Source organism: Erpetoichthys calabaricus, chromosome 14 (genome assembly GCF_900747795.2).
Source record: "Erpetoichthys calabaricus chromosome 14, fErpCal1.3, whole genome shotgun sequence".
In the NCBI taxonomy this organism is placed as follows: domain Eukaryota; kingdom Metazoa; phylum Chordata; class Cladistia; order Polypteriformes; family Polypteridae; genus Erpetoichthys; species Erpetoichthys calabaricus.
In genome coordinates this window covers 41,027,622-41,048,671 of record NC_041407.2, presented here as the reverse complement: position 1 = coordinate 41,048,671, position 21,050 = coordinate 41,027,622, and the positions used below count along the sequence as shown (strand labels likewise).

The 21,050-nt window shown below is 39.7% G+C and overlaps 1 protein-coding gene across 1 annotated transcript in view; it reads right to left on the bottom strand.

Annotated features, from left to right (window-relative positions):
• LOC114664699 (alpha-taxilin-like) overlaps window positions 1-21,050 on the bottom strand; it is a 148,669-nt gene that overhangs the window by 72,823 nt on the left and 54,796 nt on the right. The window contains exons 3-5 of the mRNA XM_051936330.1: window positions 3,355-3,660; window positions 1,193-1,284; window positions 30-200 (exon numbers count right to left, since the gene is read on the bottom strand). Of these exons, the coding sequence (XP_051792290.1) occupies window positions 30-200; window positions 1,193-1,284; window positions 3,355-3,660 (569 nt within the window). The remainder of the gene's footprint in view (window positions 1-29; window positions 201-1,192; window positions 1,285-3,354; window positions 3,661-21,050) is intronic.

Below are 21,050 nucleotides of genomic sequence, written 5' to 3'. Positions count from 1 at the left end.
CTATGGCTATGATGACCTTTACATCATACCTTGAGAGTGCGATTGTGCCTCTGGAGTTCACGGCACAAGCTCTCAAGTTTACTACGGGCAAGTATTGCTTTGCTGTGCTCATTTCGGAGATGGTCCTTTTCTTGAATAAGCTGGGTTTGTTTCTTTTGAAGAACTCTCATCTGCTTCTGAGAATTTCTGTGCTCTTCCAACTACAGAAAAGAAAATGCAAGTCATTGCTAAACATGCAGAGAACTTTCCTTGCAGGAAAGGTAAGGGGCCAACAGCCCCAAAGTGGAAATGTTCAAGTATGCTTAATGAGGGAGAAGTGATCATGAAATTAACCAAGAAATTTGTGCAGCAGTAGCAGTATTACAAATGTTGTATGAGATTGTTGTGGTGAAGTGGGAGCTAAGTCCTCAGACAAAACTTTCAACTTACCAGTCATTCAAACATCTACATCCACACCTATGGACACAAGCTTTAGGTGGTGACTGAAGGAATTGTGTTCACCAGTAAATATGGTCAAAATGGAGCTCCAGAAGATGGCTGTTAAGATCACTCTCTGTGATAAAACTAGCATCTTAGCAATAAGGAAGGATCTCAGGGGAGAACCACTGCTTCTCCAGAATGTAGTTAGGATATCTCCTTGGTGCTTGCTACGTGTGGTGTGTCTGGCATTGCACACTGGGAGAAAACTGAACTACAGATTCAGGATAGGCAGGATAAGGTGGCCTGGTTTGTCCGGCTTGCCACGTTGCCACTATGACCCTCACCAGAAGTAGTAGAATGAAAAACAGGATGACTTGCCAACAAACCACACAATACACGTTCACCGGGATGCTCTTACTGAAATTAGGATACAGAATCTAAAATGGAAACAATATGACACAAACACATATTTCACACTATCAAGAAGTAAACCACATTTTAACTGTTTTATATATAACATTAACCTTTCCATTGCTATTTACTTATAATACTGCCCTATGAACTCAATTAAAATAACTGTAAAACTGGTTTGCATGTATTAAATCAATAGCATCCAGTCTTCAAAAAGTTACTGTGGATTTTATTTGAAGTATGTTTATAAAAGTGCATGGTACTCTTTCACTATTACAAGAATGCATTAAATTGCAAATAACCTGCAAGTGGCAAGGATATAATGATTACCATCATATTAAAGAAAGTGCTAAAAACTTACCAGTTCAGCATATTTCTTACAAAGAGCTGCAAGTTTTTCTTCTGGAGTGCTTAGAGTGTTCAGAGTCTGCATCAGAAGTGTTATCTCTTTACCTAAATGGAATAAAAATGCTGTCTCAATGCAAGACTCCTGCTTTAAATATATATGTATAAAATACATATAAACTGTTGCAGTAAGATGTGGGGGATTATAGCGGAGCTCTGGATTTGAATCCCAATTTGGAACGAGCATTATCGCCAGGTGAATGGGAACTTTAGCTTTCCTACAACATTCTGAAGATGTGCATATTTGTTTCATTTTGTTGGGCTGAATGGCAGGTTTCTGTCTAGATTGTTGTAACTGGTGACTCTAAAACTGCCTTGCATGACCAGATGGAGTCAGTCCTCCAGTTGTCTGTGCTGACCAACTTTGTTGTATCCTCTGTCACCTGTTTAGTTTGTCCACAAGACTTCAGAAATTGCCACTGTTGTGGAAAACATCCTGCATATTATTCCTGTTCCAAAGGAGACAGGCACCTTTTCACCTAATGACTACAGACCTTTGAGAGACTGGTCCAGACAATACAAGTCCTCTTGTAGTAGACCACCTGGACCCACTGCAGTTTGTCTATCGGACAAAGACTGGAGTGGAGGACACAATTATCTATCTGCTCCACAAAACTTATTCTCACCTGAAATAAGCTGGCAGCATTGTGAGGATTATGTTTTTTGACTCATCCAGCGCCTTCAGCACCATTCAGCCATCCCTATTAAGGGGTAAACTCAGATGTGCAGATGGATGAGCCCATGGTGTTCTAGATTATGGACTGTCAGGCAGACCGCAGTTTGTGGGACTCCAGGAGTGTCTTTCTGATACAGATGAGAGCAACACTGGAGAACCACCTCCTTTTCTCTTCACTGGGTACACCTCTGACTACAAATATAACACCAGGGCATGTCACTTGCAGAAGTTCTCAGATGATTCTGCACTGAGGTGTATTGATAAAGGGGATGAGACGGAGTACAAGAGTCAGGTGGAGAAGTTTGTTTCTAGGGGCAAAGGGAATCATTTCAGCAATCAATGAACTGGTCATAGACTTTTGCTGTACCAAACAGCCTCTATATATGCCCACTATTCAAGGAGTGTATGTAAAAATGATCTACTCCTATAATAGGTTTGACTGATCTTGGAATGCAGAAAAATTACATAACAAAGGAAAGACCACAGTCCTTTTCCTTAGGAGACTGCATTCTTTAATGTGGGAAGCAACATCCTTTGCATCTTTAATAACTCTGTAAGAGTCAGTGCGATTTTCTACACTGTGATGTGCTGGGCTGGTACGATCACTTCATGAGAGGCCCACCAAATCAACAGGCTAATTAAAAGGGAAAGCTCAGTTATAGGATGCCGTCTGGACCCCCTGGAGTTCGTAGTGAATGAGAGAATTAAAGGAAAACTGAGTGCAATTATGAACAATTCTACACACTCTCTCGGAAACACACTGATTACATTCGGTCAATGGATTATTCAGCAGCAGCATGTCAAAAAAAATGCTACCGGGGCTCCTTTATACCAACAACAATACGTCCACATAATGCCTCACTGTGACAGACAAGTCAGAAATTTTCTCTTTTTAATTTTCTTGCGTTAAGGTCATTCTAGTGTGTGTCCAGATAAAAGTGAATGTGAATATTTATTTAGTCACCTATTTATTATTTATTTATTTAAAGGGCTTCTGTGAAAAGCCAAAACTTTCCTCTGGGGACAGATACAGTTTTATCTATGAAGGACTGTGGATGTATGCATGGACATTTCCTGTGTTGGCCTGGTTTTTGCCTTCTACCAAATGTTGCAGGGATAAGCTCCAGCTTCCCACAACTGAACAGGTGGATGTATACAAGCTGGTAGGAATGCTCTGAAATTAAAGAATTGTCAGATTCTTGAATTACACTGATGAAACAATTAAAAATAATCAACTGTAGAAGATGTCCATTTATTGTAGAGTGGCTTGCTAATAAAGGTAATAGCGTAACTTTAAACTGTGCAAGAAATTAAAGTTACGACAGTTTGAAATGTTCCTTATAACATACGCAAAAAAGTAATTGTAAGTCTATCCGTAACACTTTAACAGTGTAGTGCCCAAATATACACAATGCTTAAAATCTAGTTCCTTTAAACCTCACCAAGTCCTTTAGCCTTTTTCTTCTCCTGTGTCTTCTTCTGGTACTTATCGTTCACATCATTATTTATCTTTGTTTCGCAACTAAACCCCTCTGCTTTGGGGTAGTCTTTATCTGCTGCTCCACTGGCATCCATACACTCAATTTCATGTTCTCCATTCCTTGAGAAATTACATCTGTCTGACTCATCATTCTCAAGGGCTTCAGCATGACTCACTTCCTCATTCATACCATCTGGGCTCCCCTCAGAGCAATAGGTGTTGAGGATATCTTCCAGTTTGCGACTTAGCTCCTCTGCAACATCACAGGCTTTTACATACAAAAAAAAAAAAAAATAAAGCTTTTATTAGGGAAAAAATAAAATTACAAATATTTAATTCAGTCAGTCAGTCAGCTGGTAATCTGTTTTACTATAGTAAATTAAAATGTGTTCAACTATAATTGAATTAACAATAAGTACCGTAAAAAGAAAATGCAGCTTTAAAATGTTTGAAGTTTTTGTTCAATATATGTGCACCAATGGTATATGGTAGGTAATGTGCTGAATTGGAAACCAGCCATAGATTTAGAATATTAGAAATATTTAGATGAGAACATGCCTTTGAACCTAAAAAAGCCCACCAGCCTATCCACTATATTCCTCTAAAATAACATCAAGTCAAGTTTTGAAGGCTCCTAAAGTTCTAGTGTTTACCACTCTACTTAACGCATTCCATAGGTCTATGGTTCTCTGTGCTAAAAAAAAAAACTAACTTTTGACAGAAATTTACTGTTGTTGTACTCATTTTAAAGTAACATTCCTTATCCACTGTACTGACATTTCATAATTTTTAATACTTCAATCACCTCCTTTTGGAGAAACTAAAAAGGCTCAGGTATTTTAATCTTTCCCCCTAACTAATCTCATGTAGTCCTGGAATTAGCCTAGTTGCTATTTTGGGACATTTTCTAGCACTTCTATGTCTTTTTTGAGACCAAATCTACATACAGTGCTTCACATCAGGCCTTACCAGTGTGTTGTAAAGCTTGAACATATCCTCCCATGACCTGTACTCTACACGTTGTGCTATATACCCTAACATTCTGTTAGCATTCTCATTTTTACTTCCTACATGTAATAATTTAAATTTCTTTATATTAAATTTCATCTGTAAATGGCCTCCTCATGTACATTCCCTAGTTTAAGCACTCCACTAGCCCACTGATATCTGGTTCTAACGTAACCCGTTGTAGCAGAACAGATCCCATTTCTTCCCAAAGGTCTCCCAGTGACCCATAAACCTATACTCTTCAATCCTAAACCAAGATTTGGTTCATGCATTGGGTCTTCTAATCATCTCAGTCTTACCTCAACTGGTGTATGGCACTGGCAGAACTTTGGAGAAGGCTACCTTTGTCAGTTCCGCTCCTCAGCCTTGCACGCAAGTCTTTAAATTTGGATTGGGAATTGATAGGCTACTCTTATGTATGTTATTGGCTCCTACCTGGACAATGACTACTGTATCCACCACTGTTCTCGTCAAGTGCATATCAACTCTTACAGAAAGATATCCCACCTTTGCACCCAAAAGGCACTATTCGAGGCTCCCCATCTATGCAGTAAACCTGTGCTTCAATCCCGCAACTATTACAACCTCTCTCTTTCATTGCAACCTGTCTTTAATGAGTATGCTAACTAAAACAGACAGGTTGCCAAGTTGCAACAATTGATGCAGAAAAAATTAAATATAAAGAATATAAATATTATTGGATGAACACTCTCTTATAAACCACTGAAAGTTGTTCTGTTTTTAGTTAGCAGTTCTTGCTTTTTAAATCTTTCCAGATGCAACAGTGGGTTATGATGCAATTTTCTTCAGGATATTGTAGTTTACTTGAATGTAGCTTCATTATAAATATATTAACATTGATATTGGATTGTAAAAATTAAACAGAATAAAAGTTTGGCTAAGTAACCCAAAGTCTTTTCACATACTATTCACCTAGTATTTCTCAAAAAGTGTGGACCCTCAACTATTACCTACCAACATATTCTATGAATGTGCATTTCTGTGTGTGAAGAAATTCATTCTAATACAAAAATGTACTTAAGCAATTTGCATATGGTACATTCATGTCCATCTTGAATAAGTAATGTCAAAGCCATAGTTGCCATCTGTTGTACTTGGTCTGTTAGTAACTTTAAACATTTATACAATACCAAGAAAACTAAGCTTACTCAAGACCAAAGATGCATCTCAATCCTTTCTTTGGGCTCATACAGAGTAAGCCACTAACCACATCATTACTATCAAACTTGTGTTCAAATAGTCCAAATAACATATCACAACTATAATGAAAAATTTTTAAAGATAAATTTCATAAAATACAATTTAACTTCCTTTATAATAGTGGTTTGTTTCATTCATGGTAGGTATTTTTTTATTATGTTAAGCTATATTTAGTCATAAAAAAGGGAAATAATGTCTCTCCAGGCAGCTTTTACTTACAACAGCACCACATTCCAAACAAGAAGCAAAATCCCTAACATTCTAACATTTATTAAAGATGTTCATTTCAAGCAAGCAAAGATCACAGTTTCAGAAAAAATGTCATTTAAGCATCCTTCATACCATCCCCAAGGGAAGGATATTAGGGGTTCTCTCGAGGCATCCGTGTGGACACCCACAGGGGTAAATGGGAACTGGAGTCTGGAACTGCAGCACTGTTGGGGTCCCTGGGTGCCCTTAGGGGGTGCCATTGGGGAGGACCTTCTTGGTTTCCATGTGACCTGGAAGTGCTTTCAATAGGACATAACTATGGTACCGGAAGTATTTCAAGGTCCGTGAATTTCCCCTTGGGATTAATAAAGTATCTATCTATTTATCTATCACTTCAAGGAGTCAAACTCTGGAAGCAGCGGGTGGGATTAATAAAGTATCTATCTATCTATTTATCTATCACTTCAAGGAGTCAAACTCGGGAAGCAGCGGGTCACACTCAATAGCAGGAACAGAAGGAGAGACTTGTTTTGTAATTGGTGGTGGTGGTTTTATTGACTGTGCATACTTGAACTATTTTGTTGTAATAAAATACTCTATTCAAACCTGGAACTGTGTGGGGTGTTGTGTCAGATTTGGGGCTTAGTGGCACACAGACCACTTTATCAGGTACACCTTGCTATTACCAGGTTGGACGGACACCTTTTGCAGAACAGCCGAAATTCTTTGTGGCAGAGATTGAACAAGGTTATGGAAACATTCCTCAAGGATTCTGGTCCATATTGACATGATAGCATTGCATAATTGCTGCAAAGTCGGATGCCCATCCATGATGCCTATTCCCCCCATTCCACCACATCCCAAATATGCTCTGCTGGATTGAGATCTGGTGATTGTGGAGGCAATTTGAGTACAGTAAACCAAAACACCAGTTTGAGATGATCTGAACTTTGTGGCTTGGAATATTTCCTGCTGGAAGATGGGTACACTGCGGTTATAAAGGGATGGACGTGGTCCGCAACAATACTCAAGTAGGCTGTGGCATTTAAATGATGCTCAGTAAGTACTGAAGGGTGCAAAGGGTGTCAAGAAAATATCCCCCATACCATTACACCACCACCAGCCTGAAACATTGATACAAGGCAGGATGGGTCCATGCTTTCATGTTGTTGATGCTAAATTCTGACCCCATCATTCAAATGTTACAGCAGAAGTAGAGACTCATCAGACCAGGCAACGTTTCTCCTATCTTCTATTTTCCAATTTTTGTGAGCCCATGTGAATTGCTGCCTCAGCTGCCTGTTCTAAGGTCACAGGAATGACACCCACTGTGGTTTCCTGTTACTGTAGCTAACCTGCTTCAAGATTCAACATGTTGTGCGTTAAGAAATGCCCTTCTGCATACCTCAGTTGTAATGAGTGGTTAGTTGAGTTACTGTTACCTTTCTTTCATCTCAAAACAGTCTAGCCATTTTTCTCTGTGCTCTGGTATCAAGAAGGCATTAAACGCAATGAGAACTGGCACTCACTGGAGATTTTCCCTATTTCGCACCATTCTCTGTAAACCCTAGAGATGGTTCTGTGTGAAAATCCCAGTAGATCTGCAATTTCTGAATTACTCAGACCAGCCCATCTAGCAGCAACAACCATGCCATGTTCGAAGTCACTTAAATCACCTTTCTTCCCCCATTCTGATGCTTAGTTTGAACTTCAGCAGGTCACTGAGTTGCTGCCATATGACTGGTTGATTAGATATTTGCGTTAACAAGAAGCTAACGGGTGTACCTAATAATGTGGCTGATGAGTGTATGTATGCAAGTTATTTACTATTACAATTTTGGTATAATCATTGCACTTCCACTGTAAAAGTGTGCACTCAGAAAAGAACACATCTAATGTGCTGGCATCTATTTATAAGCACAACAGTGTATACACATAGCAGCTTGGCTGGTAAAGGTTGATGCAGAATAGTGATTACTGGCTGGAGATTTTTTTACCATCACTTCATATGTGCATCAAATTACCTTTGTACGGATACAGTTTGTGTGGTTTTCAGCTACACTGTGGCCAGCTCACATTTTGCATGTATGGATAGCACATATTTTAAATGTTTGACTTAACAGTATACATGCCAATGCAGAATGATCTACCTATTTGTCTGCATGAGAGTGTGACTGTAATCAACACTCAACACTGGACTTTAGATCAATTTAAACATCTTAGTTTATAAACAATTGCAATGTTGCTATTGTTCTCATATAATGTTAAAAAAAGAATAACCCAAAATACAGCCCCATTTTATGTCCTAATAGCAGAGGTAAAAATCTGGAGTGTTCTTCACTCAACTTTCTCATATACATAGAGATTATATAATAATTGTATGAATATGTCAACTCGTGAAACAAAATATGTACCTATTCAAATTTCAAATTTATTTGATAGTTGCTTTACCAGATTTGATAAATTTCCAATTAAAAAGTGTTATTTTGTGTTTGTACCATGTAATTTCTTTGCATTGTTGATAAGTTAGATAACAGTTAAAAATAATATGTGCCATATAGTTACTAAACTGTTGCTGATACTAAATAAGATGAATAATTAGATATTCCCAAAATCATATTTCAGCCCTGTCTTTAACTCTTTCATTCTGTTTATATGAAAAAGAGTATAAACGTGAATGCAACTTATTGATTTTCTTCTGCCTTTGCGATGCTGTTGGCTTTTTAACACATTTTCAAATAAAAAAAATAAATGTCGGTAATAAAAAAAAAAGTTTGGACAATCCAAAAATATTGAAAACCAGAAGAAATGTCAACTCACAAACAGTACAAAATTGAATGAAGATCAAAACATATATGAAATACAATTTGTGGAATTAAATGTAAGAACAAAGTAAATGCATAGCACAAATCAGAAAGGCATGGTATGTAAATTTCTAAATGTTTAATTTTAAAGAATATCTATACATTGATTAAAAATGATCTCTTACTGGAAAAATAAAACAATTTCATTGATTGCAACATAAATTATTAAATTAGTTCAAACAAGCACCATAATTACTGATAAAACAAAAACTTCAAAAAACCACAGCTCAAAACAATTGTGGAACACAATTTGCCTTAACCAAGACAGTAACAAGTACTTAAATGTCAAAATATGATAATTTGTTTAACAGATAAACCTGCTTCAACAATATTACAGAATCAACTGTCAAGAAAGCATATTGAAATGATGTCAATCAAAGTGGTGGGATAAATTCTAGAAAATCTCTAGTTCAGGGTAAAAAAGGTAGTCAAATTTGATGCCCATAAAAAGTCGATCCTACAAGGCAATAAACTTTTATCATACCAGTTACGTCACAATGATCCATACCAAACAGTCGGAAGTATACTTCCTTATACTAACTATAGTTAGTTATTTTGTTAAGGGCATTGATGACTGCCAATTTGCCAGTCTTTTGTAAAGCATAAAAAAAAAAAATCTAGATTGTTCTCCACTCAACTTTCCTTATACCTGTTCAGATAAAGTACAGTAGATATTACTTCCGGTTGTCCGTTTATAAGGAAACTTCATACCTGTGTGTTTCTTACAAAATTTCAATCACTTATCTTTGTTTAGAATGCAAGTTTATATGGCAAAGAACTACTTCCGGTAATGTTGATCAGCACAAGCAGCCTGCTATCCCCATCCCTCTACTGCCGCAGCTCAAGTCAGACGAACAGTTCTCCCAGGTAAAGTCTGTTTATCTGGGTGTAAGGTGCCTGGGGGGTATTTTTCGTACGTGGATTAGTCGTTTAGCCGTATGTAATTGTTGATGATTTGGCCTGATCCTGGATCTGTCGGTTTATCAAAACTCTTGCTGGAAGTGTTGTCATAGCAACACATCCTAATCCTCAAACCTGCTCGGAGCAGGTTTGTTCTACGTAAACAAGGATTAGTTTACACATATAATCAGTGATGGTGCGTGGAAGTCATCCAGTCATGGCTTCGCTGTTCATGAATGAGTGACCAACTGATATTGGTGCGCAAATTATACGAAGACAATTTCATATAGAGAGGGGTTTGAGCGATCAGCAAGATCCTTTATTGCTCCTGGAGGAAATTCTTTTCGAAAGATACCGCTTTAGCCGAGGGGGCATATTGTACCTCAAAGATTTATTAGCACCTTATATTCGAAGTCAAACTAGGCGAAGTCGGGCTCTCACAACCACACAGACAGTATGCATTGCTTTGAGGTTTTTTACAAGCGGCACTTTTTTATATACTCTAGGCAATGCGGAAAATCTAACTAAAAGTGCAGTTTGCCAGGCAATTCGTAAAGTCTGTTTGGCTCTGAAATATTTCCTTCGGGTTTTCATAGTGTTTCCTGGACACCTGCGTGTGCAGACAATAAAAGAGGCGTTTCATGCCATTGCAGGTAGTTAATACACAGGCTAAAACACCCACAGTTCCATGAAGAATCTCAATCAGCCTAACATTCTCATTACCAGGATTTCCAAATGTGATTAGGGCATATGGGACTGATCAGAGTGGAGTTTGATCAAACATTATTTGGAAAATATACCTCTCCTCCTGATGAATAATCAGACACAGTGTCTTCATCAAATATTTGACCTTCGTCAATATCTCGTTGGTCAGACACAGGTTCAAGGGATATGACATTCCCTGCAACTGACCCAACAAAAAAGAGGGCTATATGGAACATAACTATGGCACACATGGAGGACAAACATATGCAATGACCATCCTTTACCTGAAATGAAGTGACCACTGCATCCTGCCACTGGTTCTGAGGAGGAGCTTCCCCCTGGAATGCCCTCAGAAACAGGGCGATGGGCATTTTGCTGGAGAGCCAACTCTTCTGCAGGGGTTAGGTCTAGACCGCGTTGACCTCCACCTGTTTTTTGCTTGTCTGCCTTCTTATTAGCTTTAAAATTAATGTTTTTATATTATATATGATTATTTATGTCAACAATTCTTTAAATAGTTTTATACCAATATTTACCAGTTTGAAGTATTTTCTTGTACTTCACTTTAACCTGTTCCCATGTTCTCCTTGTGCTCACGTTTGATCTGGAATTATGACATATTAAATAATAATTAATCTGACACACAGGAAATGAAACGCTGCATTCAGTAAGTACAATGCACACTACTTAGCGTTTAATTTGTCGGCCACTTTTTGCCAGCCGTCTTTTCTGGTCTGGGCTGCTTTTGCAGTGTTACCCCTTGTGCATATTAAATCTTGAAATTCTTCATGTCCTTCGAATATAAGGTCTTGTGCCGCGTGTGTGAAAAAAAAAATGCACCCGTTCTTTCGTCATTTTGTTACAGCCTAACAAAGATTTCCTGATCATGTTTTCTTGACTCAATATATATGGGCTTTTCACTCAGCGCGGGCGCGCGCATACATCTCGTATGATTAGATCCAGCTAGACTAATCTAATACATGGCTGCGTTTGAAAAACCGACCTGTCCCGGATGAGTGTCACCGGCATTAACTTATCCAAGATGAGGTACCTGATCTCGGATGATTTAAGCGACGTACGAAAAATACCCCACTGGAGTTATATAGGGTAAACAATATATCATTATTTGGAATACATACATTTCATGTGTGTTCCGTGTCTACAATGATCTGTGTAAATGTAGGATGACAGGAAATGCGAGGCAAGAGATGCTGAACACATACCTAAAACAGAACATACACCGTCAGCGTGGCACTGGCAGATCTAAACACTAGTGTAGTGAACTGCACGTGTACTGAAATTAGTTGAGATGCAGGTGGACGTTCCCGTTCCACTTTATGACGCCAAACAGAGTTGTGTTGCAGTGCAGCAGTTTATTAGTCGGTGAAGGAGACGTGAAGAAGTTGTCTGTTCTTACGGTTCTGCCTTTGTCCAGAAACGGTTTTATGATCACAATCTTGGAAAGTTTTTCTCCAGTGGGATCTTTACCTAAATAAGGAGTAGCACTGCACATGCACATCTATCGTTTATCCCGACACGTTCTGCAAAGGTGTCTTTGTTGTCAAAGCACAAATGGCGCATGATAGTGAGATAGCGGTCACAGGGCATCGTACCTTTGATTGCTGGTACAACAAATAGTTCTGAACAAGCATCAACCACAGCACCAACTATGGTCATCGCTGCTCTTTTGAAAAGAATGGAGCTAAACGGCACCAACTGAGAGAGGCAGAGTCAAGTTTGTTGTACCAGTGAATGGCACTGACAGAATAAAACTAAATAAAAAGCTCAAACTTTTACAAATAGCCAAAATTTACACCGGGTGTTACAGACTCAAATCAAATGTATGTTTTTATTATATTATAGTAATAATAACGGCTCACTTCTCAAAAAGAGGATCACATGGACTCGAACCTGCAACTTCTTGGTTATAATGTAGCAGTATTTACCTCTGCATCATCCAAGAAGACACATCAACTTTGTCGGTTGCATTTGAGCTTGAGTTTTTAACTCACTGACAGCAACACATAAACTGAATTATTTATTTTTTTTGGTTATAAATTCTTGAATAAAAGTGCACGTGTCAATTTGATATTTGGACAAAAATCTTCATGCATACACTTCATGTTATTACTAAAACATGAAAAATGTTTTTGCTTTAGGTATATGTTCTGCATTTCTTGCCTCGCATTTCCTGTCATCCTACATTTACACAGATTGTTGTAGACATGGAACACAAATGACATGTATGCATTCCAAATAACAATATATTATTTACCCTATACAACTCCTGGCAGCTCACACCCAGATTAACACACTTGAGCTGGGAGAACTTCAGCTGCATCAGTTGGGGGGATGGGATAGCAGGCTGCTTGTGCTGATTGACACATTTGCAAAACAAAAAACATGGAGGGAGAGGTGCGAAGGAATTTTGGCCCAGGATTACTTTTTTCATATGGTTCAGGGATATTAGTGTTTCAGTTTCCTCTTGGGCTTTGTGCTTGATTTAAGTGTTCTTTACAGGGAAAAATTGGAATATGGTTGTGAAAATAATGAAATGGATTTGCAGGAGCAGATGAGAAATGGGATGGAATTTATTGGGAATGTCTGGGAATGGGATGAAATTTTGACTTCTTATTGGTTCACTATGTAACTATAAAATGCTCTGCAGGGCGCTGGTGCCCAGTTGGCTTAAGTCATCAGAACTGTGGCTTTGTGCATTATAACTGAATATGGATCAAGGTTGACTTTCTCCAGGAATGCTGCTGTTTAGAGTTTTGATTTCATCTCCTAATCTGTCAACTGGTCATATTTCAATTATAATAATTACAATTATAATATTAACAGACTTTATATGGTCATGACTTCTGTATGTTAAATATTGCAATTGCTCTCTTTTACAGTGTGTTTATGGTAATGTGTATGTATTCAAGTGTTACAAAAATGTAATGCTAATACAATACAGATGCATGCTGAACCTGTACTCACAGTAAGGAAATAAGCTGGTGTGACCAAGGCTTTTCAAGCCTGTGCCACCACTAATACAGGCTGCATCACTCAGTCACTTCAGTCATTCATTGTTTGGTATCAGAAGCAGCTGTCAGATAAGCAAAACTGAAAAATATATAAATTAGTAATCCATCTCAAGGTAAACCAAAAACTAATTGTCCTGCCCTCTGCCTCAAGTGCCCTGCCTGAGTCGACAGTCAGATAAACTCCCTTCCAATGACCACACAGACAAGAGTTTTCAGTTTGCTTTCTTTACTGAAGCCAGTTGGAATAGGGTAAAACTACAAATAAATCGTAAATACAATAATGTGAGAATTACTTATTCTTTACAAACATATAAAAAATAAATAAATAACTTCACTTGAATGACACGTTATCTATGCGCACTGGCAAAGCTGTTAAAGTCTGAAAAAGGTACGCTCACAAGTACTTTTATAGTGCAGTGAAAACTTATAACAGCGGAAAGTTGCTAGAACCTTTAAAATACTTCTTTAAATAATAAACAGATTCACAAACATGCATCAAAAACACAGAATTAAACTTCTATAAACATTTCTACATACCGACAATGCCTTTAAAGCCAAACTGAACGTTCAAAGCAGGAAGTGAGACAAACATGTGCTCTCTGTTTTGTTTTTACTCTCTGGGGCGCAGCTTTATGACATCATCGCCCAGCGACAGGCTGTTCCTCAAGTATAGGAATGTTTAATTTCACCACTAGATGGTGCTAATCTTAAGCCTCTCCTGGTTCAACCCTTAACTAGAACAGCACACTCCCCGCCTGGTATCCCATAGGATTCCACTATTTTGTTTTTTCCTCTTCTGTTCCCAAATCCTTTGAAGGAAGAAGCAAGACAATCTCATTAACAGGCCTGAGAAACATCTTGGCCCCACCTGATTTATTGACTCGGACTTGCACTTTACGGACCCTCCCATCCTTACTAGGGTACACTTCAGTTATAATTCCTAAAGGCCAGTCATTCCTCTTAGTTTGAGAGTCTTTCAAAAGGACCACACTTCCAAGCGTAAGATCTGGATGGTTAATTTGCCATTTCCTACGGAACTGAAGGGTAGATAAATACTGCTTGCGCCACCTATCCCAGAAGGTATTAGCAAGGCTCTGTACCCTGCGCCATTGGTGCTTGTACAAGTCAGATTCTCCAAATTCCCCAACTGGAAGAGGAAAAGAACCCATTTTCTGAGTAAGGATTGTGGCAGGTGTGAGAATGAATGGATCCGAAGGGTCAGCTGACACAGGCACCAGCGGTCTATTGTTCACAATAACAGTGACCTCAGCAAGAAAAGTGGTAAGTACCTCGTGTGTTAATTTGGAAGACCTCATTTGTTCAAACATTGAATCTAAAATCCTCCGTGTGATACCAATCATTCTCTCCCATACACCTCCCATATGAGACGAATGAGGAGTATTGAATGTCCAAGTGCAACCATGATCTGCAAGAAATTTCTGCACAGCCATTCCATCAGAATTGGAGGGAATTCCTAATTCCTTGCAGGCACCAATGAAGTTGGTTCCTCTGTCCGAACGAATGTGCTTCACTGGACCTCGAATCGCTAGAAACCTCCTCAAGGCATTAATGAAACTGGAAGAGTCTAGGGATTCAATGACCTCGATATGAATAGCTCTGACACTTAGACAGGTGAAAAGAACAGCCCACCTTTTACTCTCACCGTGGTTGCTTCTTGTTCGTTGTGCTGATATAGTCCAAGGCCCAAACACATCTAATCCAACATGTGTAAAGGGAGGCTCCATGCTGAGTCTATCCGGTGGAAGGTTTGCCATCTTCTGTACTTCAAAGGAACCTCTGAGTTTACGGCAGATAACACACTCAAAGATAAGGCTAGAAACACATCGCTTGACACCTACTATGCAGTAGCCACCTGACCGGATTGCTCCTTCTGTAAAGTGACGTCCTTGGTGTTGTGTCTGCTCATGGAAGTAACGCACTAATAGGGTTGCTACATGATGTCGTCCCGGCACAATAAGTGGCCTTTTCTCATTAAGCTCTAGACCTGCCTCTATGACCCGACCTCCAACTCTCAACAGGCCATTTTGATCGATAAAGGGATCCAGAGTCCAAAGTGGACTTTTCTTTGAGAGCCTTCTATGTGATTTGAGACACTCAATCTCATCAGCGTAGGTTTCCTTTTGAACTGTACGAATAACGACTGCTGCACTTTGAGCTAGTATGTCCGGTGTTAGCAGTGACTCACGATAATCCCATCTCCTACAGATCTCAGCAGGTTTATTTTGAGCTTGCTTAAAGTGACGAACAAATTGAATTAGATTACCCATAGCTCTGGTTAGATAAATCCAGCTAGAAAAACGGTTGAAGCGTTGAGACCCCAAACATGCAGATTCTGCCGTGCGACATACTGTAACTAATGGCCGGACTTCTGAATCTTCAGCTGGATTGACAAGTTCAAATGTCTCTTGCACAGGAGGCACGATTTCAGGTCGAGATAAGAATTCCGGTCCAGTAAACCAAATTGTATCCTTTAAGCTGGCAGCAGATATAGGTCGTGTTGCAATGTCCGCAGGGTTATGCTTTGTATGCACATAATGCCACTGATCTGGAAGCGAACTTCTCCGGATTCTTTGGACTCGATTATTCACGTAAACATAAAACCTCCGCTTTTCATTATGAATATATCCCAACACCACCTTGCTGTCAGTGTAGAAGGTAACTGCATCAAACTTAATATCTATTTCTGCTGTGATGGTTTCTGCCATTTGCACTGCCATAACCACCGCACAAAGCTCCAGTCGTGGTATAGTATGTTCAGGACGCGGGGCTAATCTTGCTTTGCCAGAGATAAACCCCACATGACAGTTTCCATTGGTGTCTGTGGCCTTCACATATGCGACTGCACCAACTACCCCTTCAGAAGCATCCGAGAAGACACAGAGCTCTACAAACTTTGCTTCAGACAGTGATATAGGTGAATATGGTCTTGGAATTTGAAGAGACTGCAATTCTTGTAGAGAAAGTCTCCACGTCTCCCACAGCTCCTCCTTTTCAGGTGCCAATGGTGCATCCCAATCAGATGACTCCTTAATAAATTCCCTTAGAAGAGCTTTGCCTTGGATTGTTACTGGAGCAACAAACCCAAGTGGATCATACAAACTATTTACAACAGAGAGAACTCCTCGTCGTGTGAATGGTTTTCTTTCTTTATGAACTTGAAAGATGAAGAAATCTGAATTCAAGTCCCAAAGTAGTCCAAGGCTATGTTGTATAGGTATGGTTCCTGTTGACAAATCTAGGTCCTTTAGGGTGCTGGCATGGTCCTCAGGTGGAAAGGCTTCCATAACTTCTCTACTGTTGGACAACAACTTGTGAAGCCTGAGATTAGAGCAAGCTAACATTTCCTGAGTTCGTTTGAGCAGGTCGATTGCTGCTGCTGCAGTAGGCAAGGACTTCAGTCCATCATCCATATAGAAATCCTGCTCTACAAACTTTCTGGCATCTTCACCAAACTCAAGTTGACCTTTCTGTGCTGCTCGTCTGAGGCAGTAAATAGCGACAGCTGGGGATGGGCTATTTCCAAATACATGCACTTTCATGCGAAAATCAAGTACATCATTCTCAGGATCATTATCTTTGAACCAAAGGAATCTCAAAAAGTTGCGATGATCTGGGTGAACCATAAAGCAATGGAACATTTGCTGTATGTCCACAGTAAAGGCAACGAGATCCCTTCGAAACCGAAGGAGGACTCCAATGAGATTGTTGTTGAGATCTGGACCCGTTAGAAGCACCTGGTTTAATGATAGACCTTTGAATTGGGCACTTGAGTCAAAAACTACTCGGATCTGAGAAGGCTTCTTGGGATGGTAAACACTGAAACAAGGTAGGTACCAGCATTGCTCTCCAGGTTTTATCTGAGGGGCCACCTCTGCGTGATCATTTTGAAACATCTTCTCCATGAAGGCAACAAAATGAGTTTTCATTTCAGGACTCTTTCTAAAGGAGCGTTGTAGTGACTTTAAACGCTGTACTGCCATAGACCTGTTATCAGGAAGACGTGGCCGTGGAACCTTGAATGGCAATGGAGCTACCCAGCTATTTTCTTTATTCTGAAAGACACTCTGATTCATAATCTTTAAAAACTGTGTATCTTCAATAGAATAAGCTACCTTGTCATCGTCCCTTGTTCTTTGGAATAAGTCTTGATCTAAGATCATCTGCACTTCTTCAGCAGAGCAGACCTTACGATGAAGGATGGACAGTGGCAGCTTACAGTCACAGAATCTCTCTTTAACAATGCAGTGGTTGGGGCAGGGCCTAAAGAATGAAGGTCGGCCATTCTCCAAGATGTTAGTGCAGTATGACCTTACTGTGTCCGGTTTGTGAACATCTCCAATACAGACATCTCCCACGATCACCCAACCAAGATCCAACTTCTGTGCATATGGAGCGTTATGTGGTCCATTTACTTGCTTACGTACTTTATGGAGCCTGATGACATCTCTACCTAATAGAAGCCTAATAGGGGCTTGTAGGTGGAGCTCTGGTATCCACTTCGCCAGGTGTCTCAAGTGTGGGTGGTTTAGCGCTACTTCTGGGGTTGGAATTTCAGATCGATTATTTGGAATGTCATTGCACTCAATCATTATTGGTAGCGAAAGAGTAAAACTTCCATCTATTGACTCAATTTGGAAGCCGTGTGCCTGCCTACCTTGTGATTCAACAGTTCCAGCACATGTCTTCAAGGTGTATGAAGAAATGGATCCCGATATGCCGAAGAGATCAAAGAACTCTGACCTTACAAGGGACCTGTTGCTCTGATCATCCAATACTGCATAGAGGAAAACAGCTTCCTGTGAGCGACCCTCCGGACTCACTTTTACAAGGCAGATCTTGGAACATGAGCGTCTTGGTTGATTCTCTCTACAGACCCTAGTACAAGCAGAAGTAATGTAGGCTTCACTAGGACTATCATTTTTCTCCCCACCATACTGTGGTGTGGTAGTTTGTGACATAGACAACCATGGAGCTGGTCCTGGATGCAGTGCTGAGATGTGACCCTCACTTTCACACTCTGTGCACTTGGTGGCATCATTACAGTTCTTAGCCACATGAACTGCAGACTTGCAGCATTTGTAACAAATCCCATGTTGCTTTAAGAAAGCCTTCCTTTCTTCAAGGGGCTTCTCCCTAAATCCACGGCACTTAGGAAGGTGGTGAGGTTTGTTATGGAGTGGGCACTGTTTTGCTGGATCTGCTTTAGTCTTTGTTGAAAGTTCAGCAGGTGTGCTTTGAGAAGAGACCTCTGTTTTATGAACAGCAACGACTTTCTGAGAATTGTGCTTTTGTGTCTGTCTAATCTGTCCCCATGGCTCTTCATGAGTTGCTGAAACAATGAAGCTTGGATCATTCCGCATCCTTGCTTGTTGACTTACAAAATTCACAAAGAAACTGAATGGTGGGTAAGACACTCCATGATCTTCTTTATATCTAGAGCCAGTGGTGAGCCACTTCTCTTGCAGACAGAATGGCAACTTCTGTACTAGTGGGTTGATTCCACGAGGTGTGTCAAGATAAGAAAGACCCGACAGATCACCATCAGCCTTGGCCGCTTGAAGTTCCATGAGCAAGTCTCCGAATTCTCTCAGTCTGCGATTATCTTTATTTGAAATCTTTGGGAAACTCTCTAGCCTCTTGAATAAGGAACTCTCAATAACTTCTGGAGAACCATAGCATTCACGCAGTCTGTCCCATACGATTCTGAGCCCTTGTTGTGGATGATTTATATAAACAGCTCTTATCCGCTTGACAAGAACTGCCGACTCACTGCCTAGCCACTTCACCAGCAAATCCATTTCCTCACTAGCTGAAAGGTTAAGGCCTCTGATGGCGTTCAGGAATGATGCCCTCCAAGCTCTATAATTCTCAGGTTGATCATTAAACTGAATAAGGCCAGTAGATATAAGTTCGCGTCGGGCAAGAAACCTGACAAAGTCCGACATATTTGTATTCTCATCTGGATGTGCCTGATGTGGTCTTGTGTAGCTGTGAGCAATAGCCTGGGGTTGAGTATTGTTCTTATTTGCTAGCCCATGTGTCGCACTGTTGTTGTAACCATTCAACGGAGCTTGATCTGTAAAATGTGGCTTTTGCAGCACCTTGGGCACATAGACATTACTGATGCTGGTTTGTTGTGCAAAGTCTTCATTCACGACTGGGACCCCAGTAGAACATACTGTACTCTCCATAGGAAGAAAATATCGCTCAGAAAGGCTGGCACCTTGTAAAACAGGATCTAGCTCTGTGAATTCATGCTCCTCTTTATTATTCTGGTGTATAAAGTCAACAGTAGATTCATGTTGAGGTGCTGAATGGCTGTTGTAAGGTTCATCAAAGTATGGACCACTAAGCACAGGCATAGGAAGGGCGTCTGTAAAGACGGCATGCTCTTCTATGTATTCATTTGTGCGCCGCACTGGATCTTCTGTTGGCAGCACTATTTTTTTTATAACTGCTTCGATCTATTTGCTCCATAACAGTTTCTAAAGCATCAGCTTTTGCCTCTGCAGCTGCTGCTCTCTTCTCTAATTGCAACGATTCTAGAGACGCGTTAACATGTGCCTGCTTTATTTTAAGCTCAATCTCCTTTTTAGCGAACGCTGCTTCAGCTTTAGCGGCCTGAGCTTCTGCTCGAGCAAGAGCGATAGCCATACTGGCAGATGAACTGCGAGATTGAGATGACGTAGATGATGCCTTCGATCTTGTTTTCTTAGATCCACCTTTAGAGTGTACGTCTGTCATTATAACTTTGAAAGCGATTGCTTGCGTTTAATTGCTGAATTGCTAGCTCCCCGCCGTAGCTCTAAAAACATCCGTAAATTGGCTTGCTTGAAGGTGTCGTTTAACTGTCCTGCCCTCTGCCTCAAGCGCCCTGCCTGAGTCGACAGTCAGATAAACTCCCTTCCAATGACCACACAGACAAGAGTTTTCAGCTTGCTTTCTTTACTGAAGCCAGTTGGAATAGGGTAAAACTACAAATAAATCGTAAATACAATAATGTGAGAATTACTTATTCTTTACAAACATATAAAAAATAAATAAATAACTTCACTTGAATGACACGTTATCTATGCGCACTGGCAAAGCTGTTAAAGTCTGAAAAAGGTACGCTCACAAGTACTTTTATAGTGCAGTGAAAACTTATAACAGCGGAAAGTTGCTAGAACCTTTAAAATACTTCTTTAAATAATAAACAGATTCACAAACATGCATCAAAAACAGAGAATTAAACTTCTATAAACATTTCTACATACCGACAATGCCTTTAAAGCCAAACTGAACGTTCAAAGCAGGAAGTGAGACAAACGTGCTCTCTGTTTTGTTTTTACTCTCTGGGGCGCAGCTTTATGACATCGCCCAGCGACAGGCTGTTCCTCAAGTATAGGAATGTTTAATTTCACCACTAGATGGTGCTAATCTTAAGCCTCTCCTGGTTCAACCCTTAACTAGAACAGCACACTAATCAATACCTGAAGTCTTACAGAGTATACTTCTGTTTTAAGATAAAACAAGTAAAAAGATTAACTAATGCTTTTCAAATTTCAAATATTTGTACAGCCCATTCTATTTGAGATACCTCAATTAAGAATTTAAAAAATACAAACTAGCCCTCAAAAGTTTGGAATCAGATGTTAATATTTGTTTTTTTAGAAAATTATTATTATTATTTTTGAATCAGATGTTCATATTTCTGT